Source organism: Cetorhinus maximus, chromosome 21, assembly GCF_964194155.1.
Source record: "Cetorhinus maximus chromosome 21, sCetMax3.hap1.1, whole genome shotgun sequence".
Lineage (NCBI taxonomy): Eukaryota > Metazoa > Chordata > Chondrichthyes > Lamniformes > Cetorhinidae > Cetorhinus > Cetorhinus maximus.
Genome location: NC_135899.1, coordinates 71,163,332 through 71,188,582, shown reverse-complemented (window position 1 = coordinate 71,188,582; position 25,251 = coordinate 71,163,332). Strand labels below are relative to the sequence as shown.

General features: G+C 39.6%; 1 protein-coding gene across 2 annotated transcripts in view; it reads right to left on the bottom strand.

Moving 5' to 3' along the window:
• Positions 1–25,251, bottom strand: part of LOC144695980 (macoilin) — a 91,794-nt gene that overhangs the window by 28,262 nt on the left and 38,281 nt on the right. For both annotated transcript variants that reach the window (XM_078567119.1, XM_078567121.1), the window contains exons 3-7: positions 24,962–25,103; positions 10,857–10,983; positions 5,606–5,729; positions 3,503–3,681; positions 604–1,111 (exon numbers count right to left, since the gene is read on the bottom strand). In XM_078567119.1, coding sequence (XP_078423245.1) covers positions 604–1,111; positions 3,503–3,681; positions 5,606–5,729; positions 10,857–10,983; positions 24,962–25,103 — 1,080 coding nt within the window. The remainder of the gene's footprint in view (positions 1–603; positions 1,112–3,502; positions 3,682–5,605; positions 5,730–10,856; positions 10,984–24,961; positions 25,104–25,251) is intronic.

The window sequence follows — 25,251 nt, the reverse complement described above, 5'->3', positions numbered from 1 at the left end:
GCAGAGATAGGTAGGCATCAAGAATTTCAAATTTCTATCAATACCTAAATTTAAAAATGGTTACTAACTCGAAACTCTCTTCTGCTAAAGGGAAATAGGCCTAGAAGAAACACAGCTGGCTTTGATCAGTTTACACAATAGCTTCTCACCAAGATGCTTCTGCAGTGATGAAAATTCTGTTGAAGTATTTGAATCGTATCCATCACAACTGAAATGTGCACAATGACAAGAGGTATACAAATAACAAAGGAGATTTAGCTCAAAGTTATACAACAATGATACAAGGTCTTAAATAGTACACACAATTTTTTTTTATAATGTACACATGTTAAGACACTTACTAAAAATGACAAAAACTGTTTCAGTAGTGGCAGTCACTTTGTCAATTGATGGCCGATGTCAAAAGTTTCATTCAGCTCCCTTGCTCACCCTAGTTATAAATTGATTTATTTTGTGCTACTTCACAGCAATACCCTCAGGTAATGCTCTCAGGTTATATACAACTCTAGGTGGCATTAACTGTTCTCTGACTAGGTGAGACTCATTTTCTCCCAGTCATGCGAGGCAAAAAAAAGTTTTGCAAATATTGTAAAAAGATATTACCTTAATAATGTGTCTGGCTTGCTGAGCTGGTTGTTAGGTATACAGTTTTCCATTATTTCCTTGTGTGTACTCATGCTCTTGCTAGTGCATTTTTGCTTCTTTTCATTCTTAGCAGATGATGACGATGAAGGGATGCTGCCATTGGACGTGCAGTGGCTTCTGGGTGAAGAATTGATTCCCCCAGTAGCATTCTTGTAATTCTTTGAAGCAGCTGTAAATGAGTCCTCCTTTAACAGGTTTTCTGTGCTCCCTACAAGCTCATTATTCAATCTTTTATTGATATGATTTTCCATGTACTCAATTTCTTGTATTTTTGAGTCTACTGGCTGTAAAATATTATTGTTTATCCCAAGGTTCGGTTTTTTGGCTTCTTTGTCCTTCTCTTTCCCTTTTTCTTTGTATTCTAGTTCTGGTAAAGCTGTCGTCAATTTTCTACCTGCTGGAATTCCTCCATTGTGTTGCGGGAGCTGTGTAGAATCCATATCTGTGATACCTTTGGCTGCTGCAGCTGGGAGAAAATGGAAAAATAGTTACTGTACAGACAAGAAAAGCAAATTTATATAAGACCTAAACAGGTCTTATATAAATGCAATACATGAAGCACTTCGATCCATATGTACTAATTTAAAGAGAACCTTAAAATGCTTAAAAAGATATGTATGAAGCAAAGTACAGGCAGGGCCATAACAGGCATTAAATATACCTTCCTAAGTTAAGAGGATTTTCTTTTTATCATTCCTAGCAATTTTTTTTTAAAAACATGATCAAATTAAAGGTAAACTATTGCACTTAAAAGCATAAAAGCAAAATACTATAGATGCTGGAAATCTGAAATAAAAACAAAAAATGCATCATCAGAACCACCAACCTAAAACGTTAACTTTGTTTCTCTCTCCACAGATGCTGCCACACCTGCTAAGTGTTTCCTGCATTTTGTGCATTTAAAATCATGTTCAATAAGTAGTGCTTAGACAACATTTGAGCAAGATCATATAGAGCCTGAGTAGGGATTTTACCTTGCATCTCACCACAATATAGTTACCTGGAGGTTTTATTTTAAAAAACTGGGAATAAGTAGTCAAAAAAAATGCTCCATTTCCCATTCCCAACATCCCGCACTTTACTGATTCGTACTCTTTACCAGCCTCGGTTTAATGTCTCATCTGAAAGATGATAACCTCAAAACCGCAGCACACCCTCATTATTACACTGAAGTGTCAGCCTAAGTTAGATGCCCAAGTCTGAAGTGGGGCTTGAACCCACAATTTTCTGGCTCAGCAGCAAAAATGGCACCATTAAGTAAAGGCTAGGAACATAGGGGCAGGAACAGATCATTCAGCCCTTGAGCCCCAAGCAATTAGATTGTGGCTGATGCGCATCTCAACCCCATTCACCTATCTTTGCTCCATATTGTTCAATACCCTTAGCCATAAAAAATCTATCTACTTCAATCTTGAAAGCACTAGCCTCCACAACATTTTGAGGAAGAGAGCTCCTGACTTCCAATATCCTGGGTGTGCAAAATTGGTAGCTGAACTTAATCCTGAATGGGCTACTGTAGCTCTAATTTATGTCCCTTTATTCTGTACTCCCCACAGGAGGAAATAATTTCTCTGTACCTATCCTACCAACGCCTCTTAACATTTTAAACATCTCAATCAAATCATCCCTCCATACTCTATACTCAAGGGAATATAAGACAAGTTTACGCAACTTGTCCTCTTAATTCAAACTCTTAAACACCAGTATCATTCTGGTGAATCTATGCAGTAACCCTTACATGAAGAGCACAGTTGGAAGTCAATTCTCCAACATCTGCTTAGAAATGGGTGTAACAGTTTGCCTTCATAGGAAAGGAATTCTAAGGCATTCTTCATGCCATTAATCTAAAACATGAAAGCTCTGTGAATGGCAGAATGGTGTTCTCAACATAGCTGATAAAATTCTAGAATCATATATTAAGTGAAATAGATACAACTGATTAAAACAATTGGTATGCATAATTTGATCACTATTTTATGCTCAATCCAAAGAAGATCCAGTGGATTGGGAACCACATAGTACATTCATTCTTGTGCTAAATAACTGGTGGTACAATAACAGTTTTAAGTACTCAAATCTACACGAATGGGTCTGGCTGCAGTTTCCTCAAAAATTAGAACATTATACGGTGTTCAGATTGCTCAGCTAAAGGCATATTCAAAGATGAGTAATACACAAACCCCAAGCAGCCTAGATACAGTTCCCGGTTTAGTGGCCTTTGCTAGTAGCTTGAATTATCAAAATCCTAGGGATTCATTGCTCTGGTCTCAATGCTGAGGAGAAGCCTCTTTCAATAAATATTTCATGCCTTCATAATGAAAGATTTCAACAATTTTGGAAATTCCTTTTGACTTGAGTGGTCCTCCCCAAAGAGAAAGTATCATTTGAAGGTGAAGTGATGCATCTAGCCTCAGTTTTGTTAGCAAACCATGTATTCATGTTCAGAAGGATCAATGCTTAGACAGCTGACTTTAAAAAAATAACCAAACTTCGTGGGACTGCAAAATATTAGGGGTATAACTTTTTCCCTGCCCCAAACAATACTTTTTCCCAAGAAACAAAAATTCTGAATTCAATGCACTATAGGGTGTCAATTCAAAGAAGGCTGGCAAGGGCAAAAAATGGTTGAGAGAAGGATTTGGCACAGAATATGGGATAGGGAGAGAGCTTTGGCCAAGTTGGAGCTTATATAGCTCAGGAAATTGGCACAGCACTGCTATAGCTAGTGGTGGAACAAGGTATCTTTGAATCTAATGCCTCACTGATTACCAACCCTTATTACTTGCTCCCTGATGTAAAGCATGCACTATTCCAAAGAACTAGTGTGTTCATGAACACTACCTAAATCAATTCTTACCTTCTTCAGCTTCCCTCTCTTGCCTCTGTAGCATCTGTTGCTCTGGCGGTAGGGCCTGCTGTAGGAGCTGCATGTAGAATTCATTCTCCTTCTGGACTTCCTTCTGTTTTCTCAATCGCATTTTATAGCTTACATAACTTTTGAAGCCAAATCCCAGGGTCACCACAGGATAACCAATGCTTTATTTATGAAGGGAAGAAAATAGAGACACTCTTAACAGGTATCTTAAATCATGGTCACCAAGCAATTAAAAATTCAACCTTTAAAAGCCACATTAGGGAAAACAATCTGCATTTGACAGAGCAAATTAAATTTCTGTGACTCCTTTCAGTAAAAAGTATTCACCAAATTTCACAGAATCAAAGCTTTTTAAGTAAATTACACCTCTAACTTCATTAGCAATGTTGCACTTCTCCAGCCCATAATCAAACAAAGAAACCTTGATTCCTAGGAGGTAATTTTTTTCCCCATCATCCCATTTCTCTTCTAACTGATTCCTATCTAAAGGTGGCAACTTTTGTTAGGCCATAGGTCCATGACCTCAAGAGCCATCACAGCCAGTCATCCTCACATGCATTTTCCTGCACAAATGAATAGATTGGGATAAAAGGAGGAACCTTGTTCAGTTTTTACTTCTCTAGTCTGAAGATGTTAAGGTCAATGGCAGTGCCCTGACAATGAATTTGGAGCCTGAAATTTCTTTGGCTGTATGGCTCAGCATGACATCACATTGCAAACTTATTCATTGATATACCAGATGAAGTTTTATAACATGAAATTGAACTTTTGAATAAATAAACTGGCAGGAAAAAAAATTAAATCACAGCATTGAAATTTGAATAGTTCTGGAACGGTTATACTTGTGTTAAAAGAAAGGCAGAGTGATGATCTTTATCAGCACTCAGAATGCCCCCAAACTACAACACTATGAAGTTACAAAAGTTAGTGACTTAGGCAGCTAGTCTATATTCACCCCAGCTCTCTTCAAACCTTTGGAGAGAGACAAGAGACAGCTCATAAAATATGATTAAGGCAGTAAACAAATTCTCTAAGATAAAGGCGTTATAAAAACAGAAAATGAAGCCCAATCGTTCCATAGCCTGTAAGCCATATTATGACTCTACCACACTTGTACAATCTCCTAGAATAAAGTTATTTTCAAGTCCTCCACAGTTATCAAAACACAATAAAGAGAAATTAAAGTGCTATTCATCCCTAAATTGCCACTATTTAGCCCTGGTTTACTGTCCTCATTATATCCCATTCAGGAATTTATCCTTCGGCCTTTACTATCTTTATTATCTCTTAATTCTATTTCTAACCAGATATTTATCCATCTACATTTTGAAGCAGTTAATCTACACAGTATGTTACTTTTGCTTGCAGATCATTCTACTTAGACATTATTCTTAGCCATTTATGCAATTATACCAAAACACAGGTAAAAAATGTCTTTCTTGTGGCATAATTGGCATTCACAAAGACAAAAATTAGATTTCAAGTAGTGTAGAAATGTACACCACTCTTTCAGTTCCCATTAGTATTTTAACAATCCTTGTCAACTAATTTCCAAATAAACTAGTTCTCACTTTATTTGGGATAATACAAATACAGTGTAATACTTTAACCAGAAAGTGCACAGATAAGAAAACGCATTGGTTTAAAAAACTTAATGTATTAGTCACAATTCCCTAGAACTACAAATTAATCAGATTAACCAAAATGGTTGGAACACACATTTATGTGTTAAAAAGACTAATCCGAATGTTTAGATATCACAAATGGCAAAACCTGAGCTTGAGCTATGAAAGGTGTCAGAATCCAAAAAATGAGTTACTCTGGAGTCTCTCAGACAGCAAGTTATTCTGTGTAATATTTAGCAACCTTTATTTTATAACTCTCACTTATGGCATGTGACAGGAGTGTTGGGTGGACAGTAATAAAAAATACAATTTTACACAAATCAAAGATTTGTTATGCAGGGATACTGGATTCACTTTACTGCTTGGTATACAGATCCTGAAAAGATAATCATGATCATAAATAACATGTACTGGTATAGAGCTTCACAAATAATGTGTCAAGAAGACAGAGATAACTTACCAATGTGCAGCAAAAGGGCGACAAAGGTCTACATGAAAATTTTTTAAATCTTTAAATCTGATTGCTGCTTCTATATAAACAAATAGTATCCATAGTGATACAGTCGGTAAACACACTCCTCTTTCTGAAAAAAATGATAAGATTATTCATATAATTGAAATTTTTAGTTGATGAGACAATGCTCCATTAACATTCCAGTGAAAGCAGTACTACTGCCTTTCTCACGAAAAAGTGAAAGATAGTTGTCATTTTCTTGCATCACATACTAGCTATATAACACGTTAAAAGTTTGCCAAAAGCCTTTTTACAAAAATAAGGCTACTCAAACTGCTGCATTCTAGAATGATTTTCATTAGTTGCATAAATCAGATTTAGTAACATTAGATAAAAATTTGGATCTAAAAATTCAGAAACTAGGATACCACGAAGGAATCAATATGCTTTCAAATATTTTTTCCCATTTGGCCATTTGCTACAGTAAACTTGTTTTTATTGCAAATTCCACAAATCTCTGATTCCCAAGGTGTCATCCACATTCCAGCAATGGAAATGTAGCAAGTGACCTCTCAATGCAAATGAGGTAAATAAGCTTAAAGGAAGTCATTTGTTTGTGAGATAATGACTACGTTTTTCTTACATCACCCTTCTTTTTAGGCCACTTACCAGCAGGTGTTAAAAGTCAATTATGGGGAATGGATGATGCAGTGGATTAGCATAGAGTCAAAGCAGGTCCAGGATTTGGCTTCTGAGATAGAATTAAACTCTCTCTCTCTGCAAGTTCTAAGGGTTGTGAATTGCGATTTTGTAACCTAACTTGGTCCCTATTGAATTAAATCGCCAGTAATTCATTAGAAATTAATGTACAGACTCAGAAAAGCTGCAAAGGTTGGTATAGGGAAATGGAAATATTAGTTATGAGCTAGTACCTAACCCTACTTTTTGAAATTTGCAACCTTCAATTGCAAATATTGAAAGAAAAATTTTAAACAAAGTAATTAGATTCCTCAGGAAGGGCGCTGTGCCATTTATGAGCTAGGAATTTGTCTTCTGCTTTTCTCCCCCTTTCAATAAGCTTGAACCCAGCTTGTAAATTACATGAAGAGCTTTCTTCAGGGAACTTAGCCGATCGTAAAGCCACTACTGGATAATTCACTATCATTTTGGCATTAGTAAAGCAACAGGTGGACTGGGGAATATTAGAAACCTTTCTCCATATGGCAAGAGTCATCCAAAATTAGATCAGTTTGCAAACTATGCATTCAACTAGCAGAGCTTTCCTCTACAATAACTTTCATGCTTGTTTGTTAACATAATGATTAACATAATAGAGCTAGACTGGTCATTTCACAAGCTGAAAAAACTTACGTCAACCAGAAAATCTGAGTTGAAGGAAGAAATCCAGCCTAATAAGATTTTTATTTCTAAAATGTTTGCATTTTACCACTGCATTTGCCCAAAGAATATCAACACATTTTATCATTTGAGTCAAGTGTTGCCTCTGTGGTGAAGACAAATAGATAATTTTAAAAATGCATCACTTCATAAGGCAGTGCAATTCACCCTCAAAATTTCTTTCATCCTTCACCCTAGAATTTATAATACACTGATCGGAAGAGCCAAAATCTTTTTTTGAACATTGAGCATCCATTAATTGTTTTGGCAACAGAGACTGGTCGAGTTTCCATTACTTGGTGGATTAATAGGATAAACAATTTTGATGCTTCACAGGTTTGACTCACAATGTACTCAGTTTTAAAATAAAACTTGCAAAGTGATGAAATTAGCAGAAACGACACACAGATTAAATTGGGCATCAATCTACTTGACGTTAACCAGGACAATTAAATAACGTCAGCTACCGTTCCACCTCACTCTAGCATTTGGCCCATCATGCTTGGTAAATCCAATGTCCTTCACAAACAAGTTTGGCAATATGACTGAAGAATGGTGGCATTGTGACATTTGCTGCTTTTATACCATGAAGTGGATTCCACAGCCTAGAGCAGAAAACAACTATGCATACCACATCACTGACCTGTATAAATGAGCTGACCACTGAGTCCACATTGGCTGGAAAAGATGCCGATTCTTTTTCTAGTATATCTGTCATCAGAGGCACTATTTATCTTAAAACACTTTCACCAAATTTAAGGTTGCTATTAGCAGCAGTCCATAAAATAAAAACACTAACATCAGCTATACTCAGGTAGATAAATCAACTGGAAGCTAAGTTCTTCCCCAATGGAAGAAGGAGCTGCTGGACAAGTCAACCAGGACTCCCCCTTAGCAACAAGACCTACAGTGGCTTTGGCAATTGGCAACCATTACAGCACAATTTTTTGATGCAAGTGTTAGGAGCAGTGGGCCATTTGGCCCCTCGAGCATGCTCTGTTATTCAGTGAGACTATAACTATTCACCTACCTTAACTACACCTTCATGAGCTATCCTCATACTCCCTTATCCCTTAATATCCAAAAATCTGCCGATCTCTGACTTGAACATACTCATCAACACAGCATTCACAGGTGTCTGGGATACAGAATTACAGAGGTTCACAATCTTCTGACTAAACAAAATGTCTTCTTCATCTCAATCATAAATGACTGGCCCCTTATTCTAATGTTGTAATTCCTAGTTCTTTACTTCCTAGCTAGGGGAAACATCTTCCCTTCACCTGCCCCATCAAACCCCTTAAGTATTTTATATGTTTCAATGAAATTACATCTCATTCTTCTGAACTCTAGGAAATATAGGCCTAGTCTACTCGATCTCCTCTCATAGATCCCAGGGATCAGTTTAGTAAACCTTGTTGCACTCCTTCTGAGGCAAGTATATCCTTCCTTAGGTAAGGAGATTAAAGCTGTACACAGTACGCCAAGTGTGGCCTCACCAATTCCGTACAAGGTCTCTACAATTGCAGTAAACGTTCTTTACTCTTAAACTCAAATCCCTTTGTAATAAAAGCTAACATACCATATGCTTTCCTAATTGTTGTGGTACCTGCATGTTAACTTTGTGATTTGTGCACAAGGGCACCAAATCCTCTTGAATACCAAAATTTCAGTCCCTCACCATTGAAAAAGAATCTGCTATTCTATTTTTCCAACCAAAGTAGATAACTTTGCATTTTTGTCACATTTTTGTTCACTTAACCTTTCTAAATCCTTTTGCAACCTCTCTGTGCCCTCCTATCAGCTTACTTTGCCTCCCAATGCTGTCTTGTCAGCAAACTTATACACATTATGCTTGGTCCCTTCATCTAAGTCATTGATGTAGACTGTGCAAGCTGAGGCAAGCACTGATCCTTGCAGTATGTCGCCAGATAGAACCTAAGCTAAAAATGACCTGTTTATTCTACTGTTTTCTGTCCATTAACCAATCCTCAATCCATGCTAATATATCACCAATTCCCATGAGCCCTAATTTTGTGTGAGAACCTCCAATGCGGCATCTTACTGAATGCTTTTTAAAAATCCAAATATATTACATTCATTATTTTCCTCTTATCCACCCTGCAGGTTTAAACTTCAAAACACTTTGACCAATTTGGCAAACATAATTTACCTTTCATAAAACCACATTAACCCTGCCAAATCATATAATTTTCTAAGTATGCCGTCATCATATCTTTAATAGTAGATTCTAGCAGTTTCTCGGCTACTCATGCCAAGCTAACTTGTCCATAGTCACCTGCTTTCTCTCTTCCTCCTTTCCTGAATAAGGGATTATTTTTGCTACCTTCTAATGTAAAATTTGGAAATTCTGGAAGATTAAAAACAATACCTCCTGTATCTCTAAAACCACCTTTTTCTAAAACCCTAGGATGCTGGCCAAGTCTAGGGGATTTGTTGGCTTTTAATCTCATTCATTTCTCCACTACTTTTGTTCTTACTAAACTAATATCCCTAACTTCCTCATTTTGTTTCTTGTGCCTTCTATGGCTACAATACAAAGTATTCATTTAACATTTCTGACACTCCTTAGTCCCCATTATAAATTCTCTTGTGCATGCCTCAAAGGAACCCACATTTACTCTCACAAATCTCTTCCCTATCTATATACCTATAGAGGCTTTTACAAGCTTTTTTTCCTGTCTCTAGCTTGTTTATTCTCACCTTATTTTCTCTATCAGTTTCTATGTCATCTTTTGCTGAATTTTAAAACCCTCCCAATCCTCAGACTTACTATTCTTTTTGGCAATATTATAATACTCTTTCTTTCAAATTAAATACTACCTTTAACTTCCCCAAGTAGGCATGGAAAAACCACTACCTATAAGGATTTTTTGTCCTTAAGGAAATGTATAATCATTGCAAATTATGAATGAATTCCTTAAGTGTCTGCCATTGCCTGTCTGCCATCAAATCTGTTAAATCTAGTTCCCAATCAACATAAGGCAGCTCGCCCTTCATGCCTAAATAGTTTGATTTGTCTAGATTTAAGGCCCTAGTTTCGAACTTAACTAAATAACTTTCAAATTCAAGATAAAATCTTACAATCACCCTTCTCCAGAGGCTCCTTTACTACAAGAATGTTAATTATCTCTGTCTCATTGCACAAAACTAGATCTTGAATAAGCTGTTCCTTAGTTGGTTCCTTGACATACTGATCCCAAAACCAGGCAGAGTGCATTACAATTTGGTTGAGGACAGATCTCAGAAAAAGTGCATCTTTAAGTTAATATTAGTTTTATCCCCATTTTGCATGAAACACCACACTATATAGAATAATATTGATTTGCATGCAATATCTGGGCTTTTAACCACATCTTAATTAGCAAATGACAAAGCATTAGTATGCTTATTCAGTACTATAAAAGCAACATGCCAAAACAGGGAAAGAAAAGCTAATTTGTTATTACCAGCCTATCATTAAAGCCATAAGGTTGCAAAGTGAAACTTATGCAGTACAATTTAGCAGGAGAGATAATGTATATATTTGTCAATTCTCATATCCAAAAATTAATCTGACTGTTGCAAGTTAGTTATCGAGATACATATTGCAAGCAATGTACAGAGATAGTTTGCTCTTCTTTGGAGAGGAACATGCCTTTCTTCCCTCCCAGGCTGTTGCAGTAACCTGGCATGGATCAGCAGTTGTGGCAGTAAGGCTAACTAGAAACTTGACTTTCAAACAGTTGTCCAACCACAATTCAAATCGTGCCTTTCTTTATACGATTCATAATTCTAAAGTTTACTCTTTTTTTCTACAAAAGATACAATTTGAATTGGAAAAGAAAATTGAACATACCTGTGTGCCAGACGTACTGAACCCATACATATGTACTGGCAGCAAAGAAAAGCCACTGCACTGGTATGAAGAGTAGGCATATTATATCTGATGTGAATGCTACACAAACAAAAAATACTGAAAAAGCCTGCAAGAAAAACAGAACAAAGGAATGCATTACAAGCTCAATCCTTACAGTCATTCAAACTAATACGGTTGAGCTTCCTGAAGATCAATTCTAATTTCCTAGGGACAAAAAATTAGTTAAGCAGGATTTCATATCAAAGGAGATCATGACTGAGGCGGGTGGCAAAGAAATACTGTGGTTTAAGAGGGCAGTATTCATTTCACTCTTCCATTTTTCTATTTGCATACAGTTGCAACTGTTATATCATTTCCAAAACAAATTCTCTATGGAACATGGCATAAAGACAATTCATGGAATCTGACATGTTCTGTAGACATAAGGCAACAGAACCATCGTACAGCACTTTTACTAGGCAAACTGCTGCTTTCAGTTAAACGGGAAATCTGACAGTTTTAAAAAGAAATAAACAAAAATGTACTTTTTCTTCGGGATAGGTGGGAGAAAAGATATACACAAATGGTTTAGAAGGAAATGAGAGCTCATTTGATGCCAAACCTAACAGTTGTGCAATAATCAGCACCATGTCTTTATTGACAAGTATATGTTGGACTTTACGTTCTTCAATTTAGACATTTTCAAACTAAACATCTAAAATAGCCTGGATGGCAGAATACAAAAACAAATTTAAGGCACCTTAGCAGCAGTAAACAAGTTTTCCAATTAAAACCCTCTGAATAAGTTTTGGTTTACAATTAGTTCTCTTTATGTACAGTCAAGATCAAGCTGTCACACAGTAAGCATATGGACATTGTCATTTATATGACAAGGCCATTCTTAATTTAATTGTGACAAAATTTTCAGTAAGTTTCATTTTTTAAGATTTTTTGATCAAATGATCCCACCACAGAAGCCATTATTAGGAAAGGTGCCTTTTGCAGACAGTTGAAATTACTAGTTTCAGCATTAAAAAGGTTTCAAAAGTTAAGCTTTAATCCCTTTTCTGGCAGAATGTGCTGGGAGGGGAGGAAAGCAGCAAGGCTACCTTCGCTTAAATTTACGTGATTGGACAAGTTAATCTAAAGCTTTACAGCAAACGAGTAGCTCTACTAAAAATTATGTTCACCCAACTGAGGGTGTCATTTACCCCACTCCAGCATGAGATTTGGCTCAGAAGCATGATCTAAATTGGGAGATGAAACAGACCCAGAGATCAAGGAACAAAATTGAGAAAGCCACAAGCTTCATGTGATCCAGGAGTTTCCAAAAATTTGCGACAGCCACAAAGTCAAAACTGACAACTCTAAAGTGAAACCAAAAGGTGTCTTACAGTATCTAGCCAAGCATTTGATTAAATCAAGGACTGCTAGAGCTGTTTATAAACAAGATTCCCCTCTCTCAAATTTCATACAACCTATGTCTTCAAGAAAACTTAGCAACCGCTGAAATTTTGTTTACAGCAGTACTGTACCTGGAATCACTCCAGTACAGCTAATTCTGGAGGACAGATTCCCAGCACAGCTGACAACCACCTCTATGCTCCTCAGAGTAGGTCAGTTCCAAAAAGCTGCTAGCTATCAAAGGCCCGACTCTGCAATTTTAAGAAGTCCTTGGAACAGACAGATTAATTCATTGAGGTCACCTGTTACTACTGCTATGAGCAAGCAATTGTAGAATAGATATTCAAGTCAAGTAGAGGTTTGCACAAAATTAACTATGGAGTCAAACAGGGTGTCAAGGACGTGACAGATTTATTACAGATTTTGCATAGAGGGAGTACAATTCCTGAATTCAACTGACACCAGAAAGTTAACTGGATGCAAGCTATTCTGCGTATACATCATAACGCCTATAATACCCACCACTCCTGGTACTGAACCACACACATTTTTTCCCTAAAAATTGATCAAGAAGTTAGGGTGCATATTATACATGGTAACAAACCACAGAAGCTGGCAAGTGGGCCTCACAGGGAAGGCGGTTTGGGATCAACAATCTTTCCCTAGTGAAGTTTTGGGCCCTTTGAGGAGATCAGGCCAGATCTGCCTGTAACAAGGGCAGAAGGATGGAAACTCACACAAGGAAATGGAGAAAATACAAAAGAAAATTGTTCCCTGCAACAGTGCATCCTTAGCATTTATTTCAAGATTGGCTTGGTGACTGCTCTCCTGAGGCAAACTATCAGGGGATTGCAAGGCTTTAATCCACAACGGACTCAACTGACGTCATAAGTAGTAGGATGTCATCCAAAACATTTAATGGGATGACTACTTTGATAGTCATGGTTCAGGTATGTTAATTAGTATATTATATGTTAAAACATGTAATAGGTAGGCAGTGCAGGAATCCTCCTGAATTTGGCACACTCAAACAGGCCTCCAACCTGTCGCAGCTGACATCCATCACTTGGAACTGGCCTGTCATGCCCCAGGAATAACAACACTTTGACTGTGGTATTGCAAAAGTTGCATATTATGCATGGTGATAAAGCAATTTTAACTTTTAGTTTATGGAAGTCTAGATGCATATTTTATTTGGAAAATTACAGGAGATGACAAGATTAGCAAAAATGTAATGGATATACAGTGCAGTTAGCATATGGCTGGTTTCTCATCAAACCTCAAATAAGTCACACCTCTCTATCTGTACATGAAAACATACAATTTGTACACAAGATTTTACAGTATCAATAAAACACTAATTCTACATCTAAGTGAATTATTTCATTACACTGTTTCACAGAACAAGAGATGTGGCACATGAATTTCAGCAACAATCAAAAGCCTAAATCTAATTTTGTTTCCATTTTATCCAGGACAGTGATAAGGTTTGTGTCAAATTCTGTAATTACTTGCATGTGAATAAGCAAGAGGAGCAAACAGGAATAAGAAGTGGAGTCATATTAGCACAAAACAGCATAAAGTCTGCACAAGTAGTGGTGTCACAAGAACAGATTTACGGCAAGGGACATTTTTCATGACAAAAAAACATTCAGGGAGCTTTAGAACTAGCTATTTAAAAGCCACTTTCTTAAAGCATACTACTCTCAAAACCCAGATTCTGGATCAAAAAATAAAAAAAGGACAGGGAAGTAAATTTTAGGCCCTCTAATGAAATTTGCTGAAGAACCATAACTATTATGCTTTAGAGTTCAATTTTTATTTTGGTTATTGTAGATCAACTGTTTTTTTAAAATTATTCGAGATGTGGGCAATGCTAGCAAAGCTACATTTTTATCCATTTCTACTTACTCGATGGTAGTGGTAGACCATCTCCTTGAGCTGCTGTAGGTTCCATACTGAAGCTGTTCCTACAGTGATATGTAGATAGGGAATTTTAGGCTTTTAACCCACTGACAATGAAGGGCCAAGCAGCATATGTTTAAGTCAGAACAGTGCATGACTTGGCAGAGAATTTGGAAGTGATCATGTACCCATGACCTTGTTGTTTGTTCTCCTTAGTGGCAGAGGTCACACAACTCAGAGTTACTGCTGAAATAAGTTTGGGTGAATTGTTTCAGTGGATTCTGTAGACTGCATATAGTTAGGCTGAGCTTGGCGCCTTGAGGGGTCCTCCAACGATGTCCTGGGACTGGAATGGCTGGCTTTAAACAACTATGACCATCTTCCTGTCCGTCAAGTATGACCCCAGACAATGGAAGGCATTTCCAATAACCTGGATTGACCACGATTTTGCTGGTGCTCCTTATTGCTTTACTCAATTGAATGTTGCCTTAATGTTTAATAGTGATGCTATCCACATTGCTTAGTGTGTGCATGTGTATATAAATGTAGTAACAACTTGTCATTGGAACTTCTAGCAACAAATAACTACACTGGTAGTATTTTGCTGATTTCTGTCGGGTATTGTAAGCAACACCTGAAGCATGCTTCATACTTTATATTTTAATGAATTATAAAAATTTGAGCAATCCCATTGTTTCCAACTTGTATATTTAGAACTAAAATAGCTAATCACAAATTAACTACTGGGATAAATTTTGTTAATTCACTTGAGGAACAAAACTTGTACAATTTTTCTTTCAAATTGCAAGGAGGACATTAAGTATCTTGAAAGAAAGCCAAATGATGTTTTTTTAATAATCCTGATTGGCTTCTTTCAACTGATGTTACTTGAAGGTGCTAATTAAAAATGCTAAATGGATTAAATATGGCCAGCCTGACCCAGTACACTAATTTAGTATGATAAATACTGGTGGGTGTACTATTTGAAGGGAAATGCATTCAAATATGGGTTATTATGACCTGCAATATAAGCCTGTCAGGATATGGTCAATATTATGTCAAAACATCCTCAAAAAATGGCTAAACTAAGCACTGGCATTCAGTTCATGCATATACCCAGATCAAGGTTGTGTGAAGTGCAGAAGCTGTGTGGTGCTGGTCGAATTGAAATGGAGTGCTGGTTAGCAGGTTTGTTGAGACAATATCACTTGATGACTCTTTTGTTTTCTTTGCTAATGATCGAGAAGAGGCCAATAGAGCAGTACTTGGCTGCCTTGACAAAATAGTCTTTATTTATGTGAATAGGCAATTTTCCATATTACGTAACCACCACTTTCATATCTACACTGAAGAAGCTTTGGTAGTAGGACTACTAGTTCTGGTGCTCAGGTCTTCAGCAAAGATAGTTACAGCTTATTACCCTTGCTGTGGTAAATCCAATCAGCTGTTCCTTAAATATCATGCGGAATTTGTCAATTTACCTGAAGACTGACATCTATCATGGTGGGAACTATGGCATGGTGGCATATAATTCCCCTGCTTTTGATATCCCAAGCGCTTAATGGGCTGCCTAATCTGTCCCATTTAACACAGTAGCAATGCTAATCTGCAGGTGGAGGGCATACTGTAAAAATGAAACGCTTTCAAATTGACTATGCAGCGGTCAGTCCCACAAATGTTATGGTGGACCAACATGTTTGTGATAGGCAGGTTGGTAAAGACCAGATCAACCTCTATGTCAGTTCTCTCACCACATGCCAAGTCTAGGAGACAGGAGGGACAGAAAGATGTAACTGCAAATGAGGCAGGTATGGGGATCGAGAAGGTAGAAGTGGAGAAACCTCAGGCCTTTGCAATTGTCCAACGGGTTCGAGGTTAGCTTGTATGGGCGAAAGTGGGAGCTGCAACGTGGATGAGTGAACTGACCATGACACCATGGTACAAGAGGCCATTCAAACAGGGGGAATAAATAGGAATGTAGTGGTAGTAGGAAACAGTATAGTCAGGGGGATAGATACAGTTCTCTGCAGCTGAAAGCGAGAGCCCAGGTGGCTGTGCTGCCTGCCCTGTGCTAGGGTTCAGGCCATCTGTTCTGTTCTGGGCTGGGGAGGAACTTGCAGTGAAAGCGAGGGTGGGTGGATCCAGTGGTCATTGTCCACGTGGGTACCAATGACATAGGTAGAACTAGAAAAGAGCTTATGCTGAGGGAATATGAGCAGTCTCTTTGAAAACAAGCAGCCCAGACAGAAAAGGAGGAGGGAGGGTCCCAAAAGAAGAGTCCCAGACAGGAGGCAGGAAAAGTCCCCAGTTGTTAAAAAGAGAGAACTAGAGAAAGAAGTTCCAAGCAGGGAAAAGGCTGTGGTTAGCAGACTTTAAGTGAAGAGGAGAAGCCCTGACGATCCAAAGCAGGCCAGGAGAAGCCATGGTGATCCAACGGGGCCCTGGAGAACCTTGGCAATCGAAGGGAGCCCTGGGAGAAGCCCTGGCAATCAAAGGAGGCAGCAGATTGGTGACTCCGTGCTGGGTGCCATTGGAGTGAAATTACTCCTTTGGAGCAGTAATGTTCCATTCGGCACAGCCAAAGAGCTGAAGTTGCGCTTGCAAGTTGGTGTTTGAGTGGGTAGCCCCAGAACAGCCAAAGATCGGCCGGGCCGCGGAGTGACCGGGGGTCGGGAGGGCCCGCCAATTGAGAAATTGGCTTGTCCATCATCTCCTGAACGAGTGCTCCTAAAGTAGCGTCCAAACTTCATAGGGAGTGAACAAGTCTGTGGGCGTGTGAGAGTGAGGGAGTGAGCGGGTCTGTGGGTGCGCGAGAGTGAGGGAGTGAGCGGGTCTGTGGGCGTGCGAGAATGAGGGGGTCTGTGGGCGTGCGAGAAGAGGGGGTCTGTAGGTGCACGAGAGTGTGGGTCTGTGTGCGTGAGTGTGAGAGAAAGAGAGAGAGGGTGAGTGTGTGTGCGTGTGATGTCTGCGTGCGCCTGTGAGGGTGAGCAGGTGTCTCTGGGTAGTTTTGTGAGAGTGAGAACCCCGAGACTTGGAGTGAGCCGGAAACACACGCGAGGCCTTCCCTGTTCCCTCTCCCCAAAAACCTATCCAGAAAGCAGGTCGGGTGAAGAAGAAAAATCAGGCTGAAAGGCAACCCACTTGCGACTCCTGCTTTTGTATGAATTCCACCGAGGCCAGCATGGTATGTGCACCACCAGAAGCAAATGAAAGGTCAGCGTTTGTTAAACCCAACTCCTTAGCTAAGGCCTGGTTTCCGCCCCTTCCCTTCCGTGGAGCCTAGTCTCTCTGTCTCTCTCTGGCTCTGCTTCTTAAGCAAAATGCAAAAAAAAAGGTTTCACTGGTGAACTCTTCTGCTTGGTATATTTTAATGGGTATTTTTATTAATTACTCTTTTTTGAAATTTATTGCTTTGACATTGATATTTTTGAAATTCATGTTTAATGTTGTGTGAAACCTTATCTTATCGAAATTTGATCATCAGTCCCTTGAGTGAGAAAAATTTGAAATGTGGCACCCCCCACCCGAAAAGGTTGGAGAAGCCTGCTTTAGAGGATACAAATAGCATCCAAGAAATAATTGTGAATAGGATAGTGAAACGGAGGAAGGAACTTAAAGCCATTACGAAAGGGTACTGACAAAACTGTTAGAACTAAAACCTGAAGTCCTGATGGACTTCATCCTAGGGTCTTAAAAGAAGTGGCTGCTGAGATAGCAGATGCATTGGTTTCAAATTTTCAAAATTCCCTAGATTCTGGAAAGGTCCCATCAAATTGGAAAATGGTGAATGTAACTCTTCTATTCAAGAAAGGCGGGCGGGGGGGGGGGGGGGGGGGATAGAAAGCAGAAAACTACAGGCCAGTTAGCTTAACAGCTTTCACAGGGAAAATCTATCATTAAGGAGGTTATAGAGGGGCGCTTAAAAAACCTCAATGCTATCAGGCAGAGTCAACAGTTTTGTGAAAGGGAAATCACGTTTGAATAATTTATTAGTTTTATTTGAGGAAGTAACAAGCAACACGGATAAAGGGGAACCTGTGGGTGTGCTATACTTAGTTTTGCAGAAGGCATTTGACAAGGTGCCACACCAAAGGATACTATGTAAAATAAGACCTCATGGTGTAAGGGCTAACATATTAGCATGGATACAGGATTGGTTAACTAACAGGAAAAAGACAGTAGGCATACGTTGGTCATTTTCAGGTTGGCATAATGTGACAGTGCTGGGGCCTCAACTTTTTACAATTCATATCAATGTCTTGGATGAGGGACCAAATGTATGGTTTCTAAATTTGCTGATGACACAAAGACAGGTAGGAGTGTAAGTTTTGAAGAGGACATAAGGAGTCTGCAAAGGGATACGGATAGGTTAAGTGAATGGGCAAAAATTTGGCAGATGGAGTATACTGTGGGAAAATAAAAATATCACTTTGGTAGGAAGAACAGAAAAACAGCAAATTATTTAAATAGAGAGAGATTGAAGAATTCTGAGGTACAGAGGGATCCGGATGTTCTGGTACAGGAATCACTAAAAAATTAGTATGCTGGTATAGGAAGTGTCTAGGATGGCAAATGGAATGTTTTCACTTATTGCAAGGGAATATAAAAGTAGGGATGTTTTGCCAAAGTTCTATGAGGATTGGTGAGACCACATCTGGAGTACTGCGTACAGTTTTCATCTCCTTATTTAAGAAAGGATATCACAGAATCTCACAGTGCAGAAGAGGACCTTCGGCCCATTGAGTCTGCACCGACACGTGAGAAACACCTGACCTACTTGCCTAATCCCATTTACCAGCACTTGGCCCATAGCCTTGAATGTTATGACATGCCAAGTGCTCATCCAGGTACTTTTTAAAGGATATAAGGCAACCTGCCTCCACCACCCTCCCAGGCAGTGCATTCCAGACCGTCACCACCCTCTGGGTAAAAAGGTTTTTCCTCACATCCCCCTTAAACCTCCTGCCCCTAACCATGAACTTACGTCCCCTCGTGACTGATCCTTCAACTAAGGGGAACAGCTGCTCCCTATCCACCCTGTCCTTGCCCCTCATAATCTTGTACACCTCGATCAGGTCGCCCCTCAGTCTTCACTGCTCCAACGAAAACAACCCAAGTCTATCTAACCTCTCTTCATAACTTAAATGCTTCATCCCAGGCAACATCCTGGTGAATCTCCTCTGCACCCCCTCCAGTGCAATCATATACTTCCTATAATGTGGCAACCAGAACTGCACACAGTACTCCAGCTGTGGCCTCACCCAAGGTTCTATACAACTCCAACATGATCTCCCTACTTTTGTATTCCATGCCTCGACTGATAAAGGCAAGTGTCCCATATGCCCTTTTCACCACCCCACTAACATGCCCCTCCCCCTTCAGAGATCTATGGACACACACGCCAAGGTCCCTTTGTTCCTCAGAACTTCCTAGTGTCATGCTGTTCATTGACTACTTCCTTGTCAAATTACTCTTTCCAAAGTGTATCACCTCACACTTTTCAGGGTTAAATTCCATCTGTCACTTATCTGCCCATTTGACCATCCCGTCTATACCTTCCTGTAGCCCAAGACACTCAACCTCACTCTTAACCACCTGGCCAATCTTTGTGTCATCCACAAACTTACTAATCCTACCCCCCAAAATAGTCATCTATGTCGTTTATATGAATGACAAATAATAGGGGACCCAGCATAGATCCCTGTGGTATACTAGACACTGGCTTCCAGTCACTAAAGCATCTTTCTGTCATCACCCTCTGCCTCCTACAACTAAGCCAATTTTGAATCCACTTTATCAAATTACCCTGTATCCCATGTGCATTTGCCTTCTTCATAAATCCCCCGTGTGGGGCCTTGTCAAAGGCTTTGCTGAAACCCAGATAAACTACATCGACTGCACTACCCTCAGCTAATCACCTGATCACCTCCTCAAAAAATTCAATCAAATTTGTTAGGCATGGCCTCCCTCTGACAAAGCCATGCTGACTATCCCTGATCAAAGCTTGCCCCTCCAAGTGGAGATAGATTCTCTCCTTCAGAATTTTCTCCAATAGTTTCCCTACCGCTGACGTGAGACTCACTGGTCTGTAGTTCCCTGGCTTATCTCTACAACCCTTCTTAAATAGCGGAATCACATTAGCTGTTCTCCAGTCCTCTGGCACCTCTACCGTGGCCAGAGAGGAATTAAAAATTTGGGTCAGAGCCCCTGCGATCTCCTTCCTTGCCTCCCTCAGCAGTCTGGGACACAAATCATCCAGACCTGCAGATTTGTCCACTTTTAAGCCTGCCAACACCTCCAATGCCTTGTCATCCCCTATATCAATTTGCTTAAGAACCTCGCAGTCTTTCTCCCCGAGTTCGATACCTTCATCCTCATTCTCTTGGGTGAAGACGGATGTGAAGTGTTTGTTCAATACTCTACTGATATCCTCTGGCTTCATCCATAGATTGCCCCCATGGTCCCTAATGGGCCCTACTCTTTCCCTGGTTATCCTCTTCTCATTGATAAACTTATAGAATATCTTGGGATTTTCTTTACTTTTACCAGCCAGAGCTTTCTCATATCCCCTCTTTGCTCTCCTAATTGCTTTCTTAAGCTCCACCCTGCACTTTCTGTACTCCACTAATGCCTCTGCTGATTTGCTTCGCTTGTACCTGCTAAAAGCCTCTCTTTTCCTTCTCATTGTAACCTGAATATCTCTGGTCATCCATGGTTCTCTGGGCTTATTGTTCCTTCCTATCACCCACAGGGAACATGTTGAGCCTGTACCCTCCCTATTTCTTTTTTGAATGCCCCCCCCATTGCTCCTCTGTAGATTCTTCCACAAGTAGCTGTTCCCAGTCTACCTTGGCCAGATCCTGCCTTATTTTACTAAAATCCGTTCTCCCCCAGCCCAAAACATTTCTTTGCAACTTGTCTATTTCTTTGTCCATAACAAGCTTAAATTGTACCATGTTGTGGTTGCTATCACTAAAATGCTCCCCCACCACCACCTCAGCCATCTGTCCGGCTTCATTACCCAGAATTAGTTCCAGCACTGCACCGTCCCTTGTTGGACCCTCTACATATTGACCTAAAAAGTTCTCCTGTACACATTTCAAGAAATCCGCTCCATCCAAGCCCTTAACACTATGTCTATCCCAATTAATGTTGGGAAAGTTGAAATCACCTAATATAATTACCCTATTGTTATTGTTTATACATACCTCCGCAAATTGTGCACATATTTGCTGCTCAATTTCCACATATTTGCTCCTCAATTTCCCGCTGACTACCTGGGGGTCTATAATAAACACCTAACAATGTGGCTGCCCCTTTTTTATTCATAAGCTCTACCCACAAAGCTTCATTCGATGCCCCCTCCAAGATATCATCTCTCCTTACTGCAGTAACTGACTCCTTAACTAATAATGCAATGTCTCCTCCTCTTTTACCCCCTCCCCTGTCTCGCCTAAACATTCTATATCCCAGAATGTTGAGCTGCCTATCCTGCCCCTCCCTCAACCACATCTCAGTGATGGCTACTATATCACAATTCCACGTGTCAATCCTCACCCTTAACTCATCCGTTTTACCTGTAATACTAATATGAATGCATCAGAAGCAGTTCAGAGAAGCTTCACTTGACTGATGCCTGGAATGAATGGTGGGGTGGGGGGGCCAGTGGCAGTTATTTTATGAGGGAAAGTTGGACAGGCTGGGCCTGTATCCATTGGAGTTGAAAAGATTGCGAGGTGAAACAGATTAGATCCTGAGGGGACTTGACAGGATGGATGCTGGAAGGATGTTTCCTTTTGTGGGAGAGACTAGAACCAAGGGGCACAGTTTAAAAATAAGGGATCTCCCATTTAATACAGAGATGAGAATATTTTTCATGCAGAGGTAGATAGATTCTTGACTAACAAGGGAATGTGGAGTTGAGGCCACAATCAGATCAGCCAAGATCTAATGAATGGCAGAGCAAACTCGAGGGGCCAAAAGCCCCCTCATACATAACTTCTGATTAACCAGTACCAAACTATTTGCCGGTCCTGGATGCATAGTCGGACCAGATGGGTCAGTCGGTGTGGTTTGAGGGGCTTCAATTATCTCTACTCAGACTGTGAAAGTAGTTGTTGAAGGTGGCTGGATAGTGGCGGACCTCCCATGCCCGATCTGAAGCAAACCCTTACTACAATTCAAAAGCACTTGTTCTCCTACTGTTACATTTATCATTCCCCGTTGGGTGTCTACTAACTCCTAATTTGTGTATTCATACGTTTTCTCAGGATTCAACTAGCTTGATCAGAATATTCCATGACTTTGCTTCCCTCACTGCTTCCTCCAAATGGCGTCCTACGTGAAAGCACCTAGGCTGTGTTTTGGGGGTGGTGGTATTGGGAGCATAACATGGTAATCAGTAGAAAATTTCTTCCTTGTTTTAACTGAAGCTTTGAGACACCACAGGTCTGAATCCATTTGTTTTAGTGCTAGCCAATAAATTGCCAGTAAAAATTGCATAGAAAGACAGCATTTATCAATAGAAGAATGCTCTTACGACAAATGGCAATTGAGGCACAATAGGTAAAGTTTAGATAGGCATTTGAAACCAAATAAGAGTGCTCCAGTTGACAAGCTAACATCAATGGCCACATTGTGATTATATGATGATATACCGTTGGACATATTTCTGTGCCATACAAAAATTTAACAAGCTTACAATTGGTTCTAATACATAATTAATGTATGTGAGGGACGAAGACCTCACCCTGCATATTTTTTATAAAATATATATAGGTATCCTCATGGCTATGTCTAAAATTTTAAAAACTGAACAAAGATCCTTAAAATGGCTGAATTTGTGTCTGTCTGTGACCCCTGAACAAAAGGAGCTGTCTGACAGTATCGGGGGAACTTGCAAATCGTTATCTCTGGGAAGCCATTAATGACTCCCTGAGGGCTGCACAAGCCAAGTTCAAAGAGAACAATACAAAGGCCATCTGCACCCAGGCAGGCCAACAGAAGTCTGCTTGTCTTCTAAGACAAAGGGCCCCACAACCTTCCTTTCAATTCTTAATAGCTGAGACATTAAACAATCTCGGGGGCCCAGACGAGGGATACACATCCTTTGTCAAAGACCTGGAGGGGAGGTGGGAGTCAATGTGACATGGGCCTCTGGCTTGTGGAACCAGTAAATATTACCTTGCTGAACAGCAAAGCCCAGTCTGCTGTTGACCATCCAACTGGCAGGCTCATAGAAAAGGATCTCTGGCCCAGGCTGGCACCTGGCCCCACTTACCCTGCTTCTGCTGGAAATTCTGTACCATCACCTACAAGACTGATTCATCTCTACATGCCTATCTCATCGTGTGAAAGTCAACACCACTGGAAAAGTGAATTATACAGCATCGCTTTTGACCCGCCGACCTCCGTGAAGGGATACCTCATTGAACTTTGATTCTGGATGCTGGAACCCACGTGAACCAAATATTTATTTTCTCTATGGTCTATGTGCAGTAAATCTTTCTTTTTCCCATCCCTCTCTTTACTATCTGAGTGTTGAGGCGACGCTGCAACCCTCCTCCCACATTTTGAATGTGTACAAATAAACTAACCCTTTGAGTTTATCTTATCTCAAGTCTGTTGTGGGGTTATTAATAGAAAATTGGATTACGGTTGGGAAATGCGTCATCGCTTATAAAGGCAGAAACAAATCAAAACACCTTTCTGTTTATGGACAGGTGGTGATGGGAGAAATTAGTGCTGTTTAAATTAACCCCGTTCCTGTCTGTAACATGTAGAATGCCAGTTGGGAACATTTTGAATCATATTTTATAGTTACTTTAAATGTGACTATGTAATCTAAAAATAAAAATATTAAATTTCAAAGATTTCTGGCAAATAAGAATTCTTCAAAGGTCATTATTTACCTGAGGAAAAGTTGCTCCATTTTGTTTAAGAAAAAACTGCTTTCGAATTTAGAATCAGAATGACACTGCTTAGGAGGAACACATTTGGTACATTACACCAACGCTGGCTCTTTAAGAGGCATATAAGAAGTCTTCTTTCACTGCTCTTTCACCATAGCCCTGCTAATTATTCTTTTTCAAGTATTTACCCAATTCCCTTTTGAAATTTACTATTGAATTTTCTTCAAACACCCTTTCAGACAGTACATTCCAGATCATGTCGTACTGCATTTTTTTTTTCCTCATGCCACCTCTGGTTCTTTTCCCAATTATCTTAAAATTCAGTCATCTGGTTACTGACCCTTCTGCCACTGGAAACAGTTTCACCTTATTTGCTCTACCAAAACCCTTTAAGATTTTGAACACCGGTCAAATATCCCCTTACCCTTTGGTGTTTTAAAGAAACCCCAGTTTCTCTAGTCTCCACGTTACAGTGGTAGATCTCCTCTGCACACTCTTTAAAATCTTGAATCCTTACTAAAGTGTGATCCTAAAATTGGCTATAATATTCCGGCTGGGGCTCAACCACTATTTTATTAAGGTTTAGCATAACTCCCTTGTTTTTCCATTCTTATGCTTAGATGTATAAAGCCAAGGTTGCCACAGGTTTTTTTTGACAGCTTTCTCAATGTTTCATGCCACCTTGGAAGACCTTTAATATCTACACCCGCCGAAGTCTCCTGATCCTGCAGCCCCTTTAAAATTATACAATTTATTAAAGGCATTTCATCAGAGCTTCTAAATCAAGTACCATATTCAAAGATTTTGGCAGTGGTGTGTGTTAAACATATCACAACATACAGAACTGATACATTTTAGAAACAGAGAAATCTTTAACCAACTTACCAGACCCTGGTATCTGAAGGAATCATAAACACTCCTGATGAAGAGCCAGAAAGGCCAAAGATATTCAAAGCGGAATTCAAGGACAAAATCTGCCAGCAACACCAGTGCCCACACAACAAGGAATTTAAGGTACAAGAAAGTGCTGCAATTGGGGAAAAAAAAGTTACTTCAGACACTGAACTATAGTTTTCAATTAATTAACTTTGTTATCAAGTGCACAGAGTTTAGAAAGTTATCCATTTATCAGACCGCTTTATAAAATTATATAGAAATCACAAGATAGAAACAAT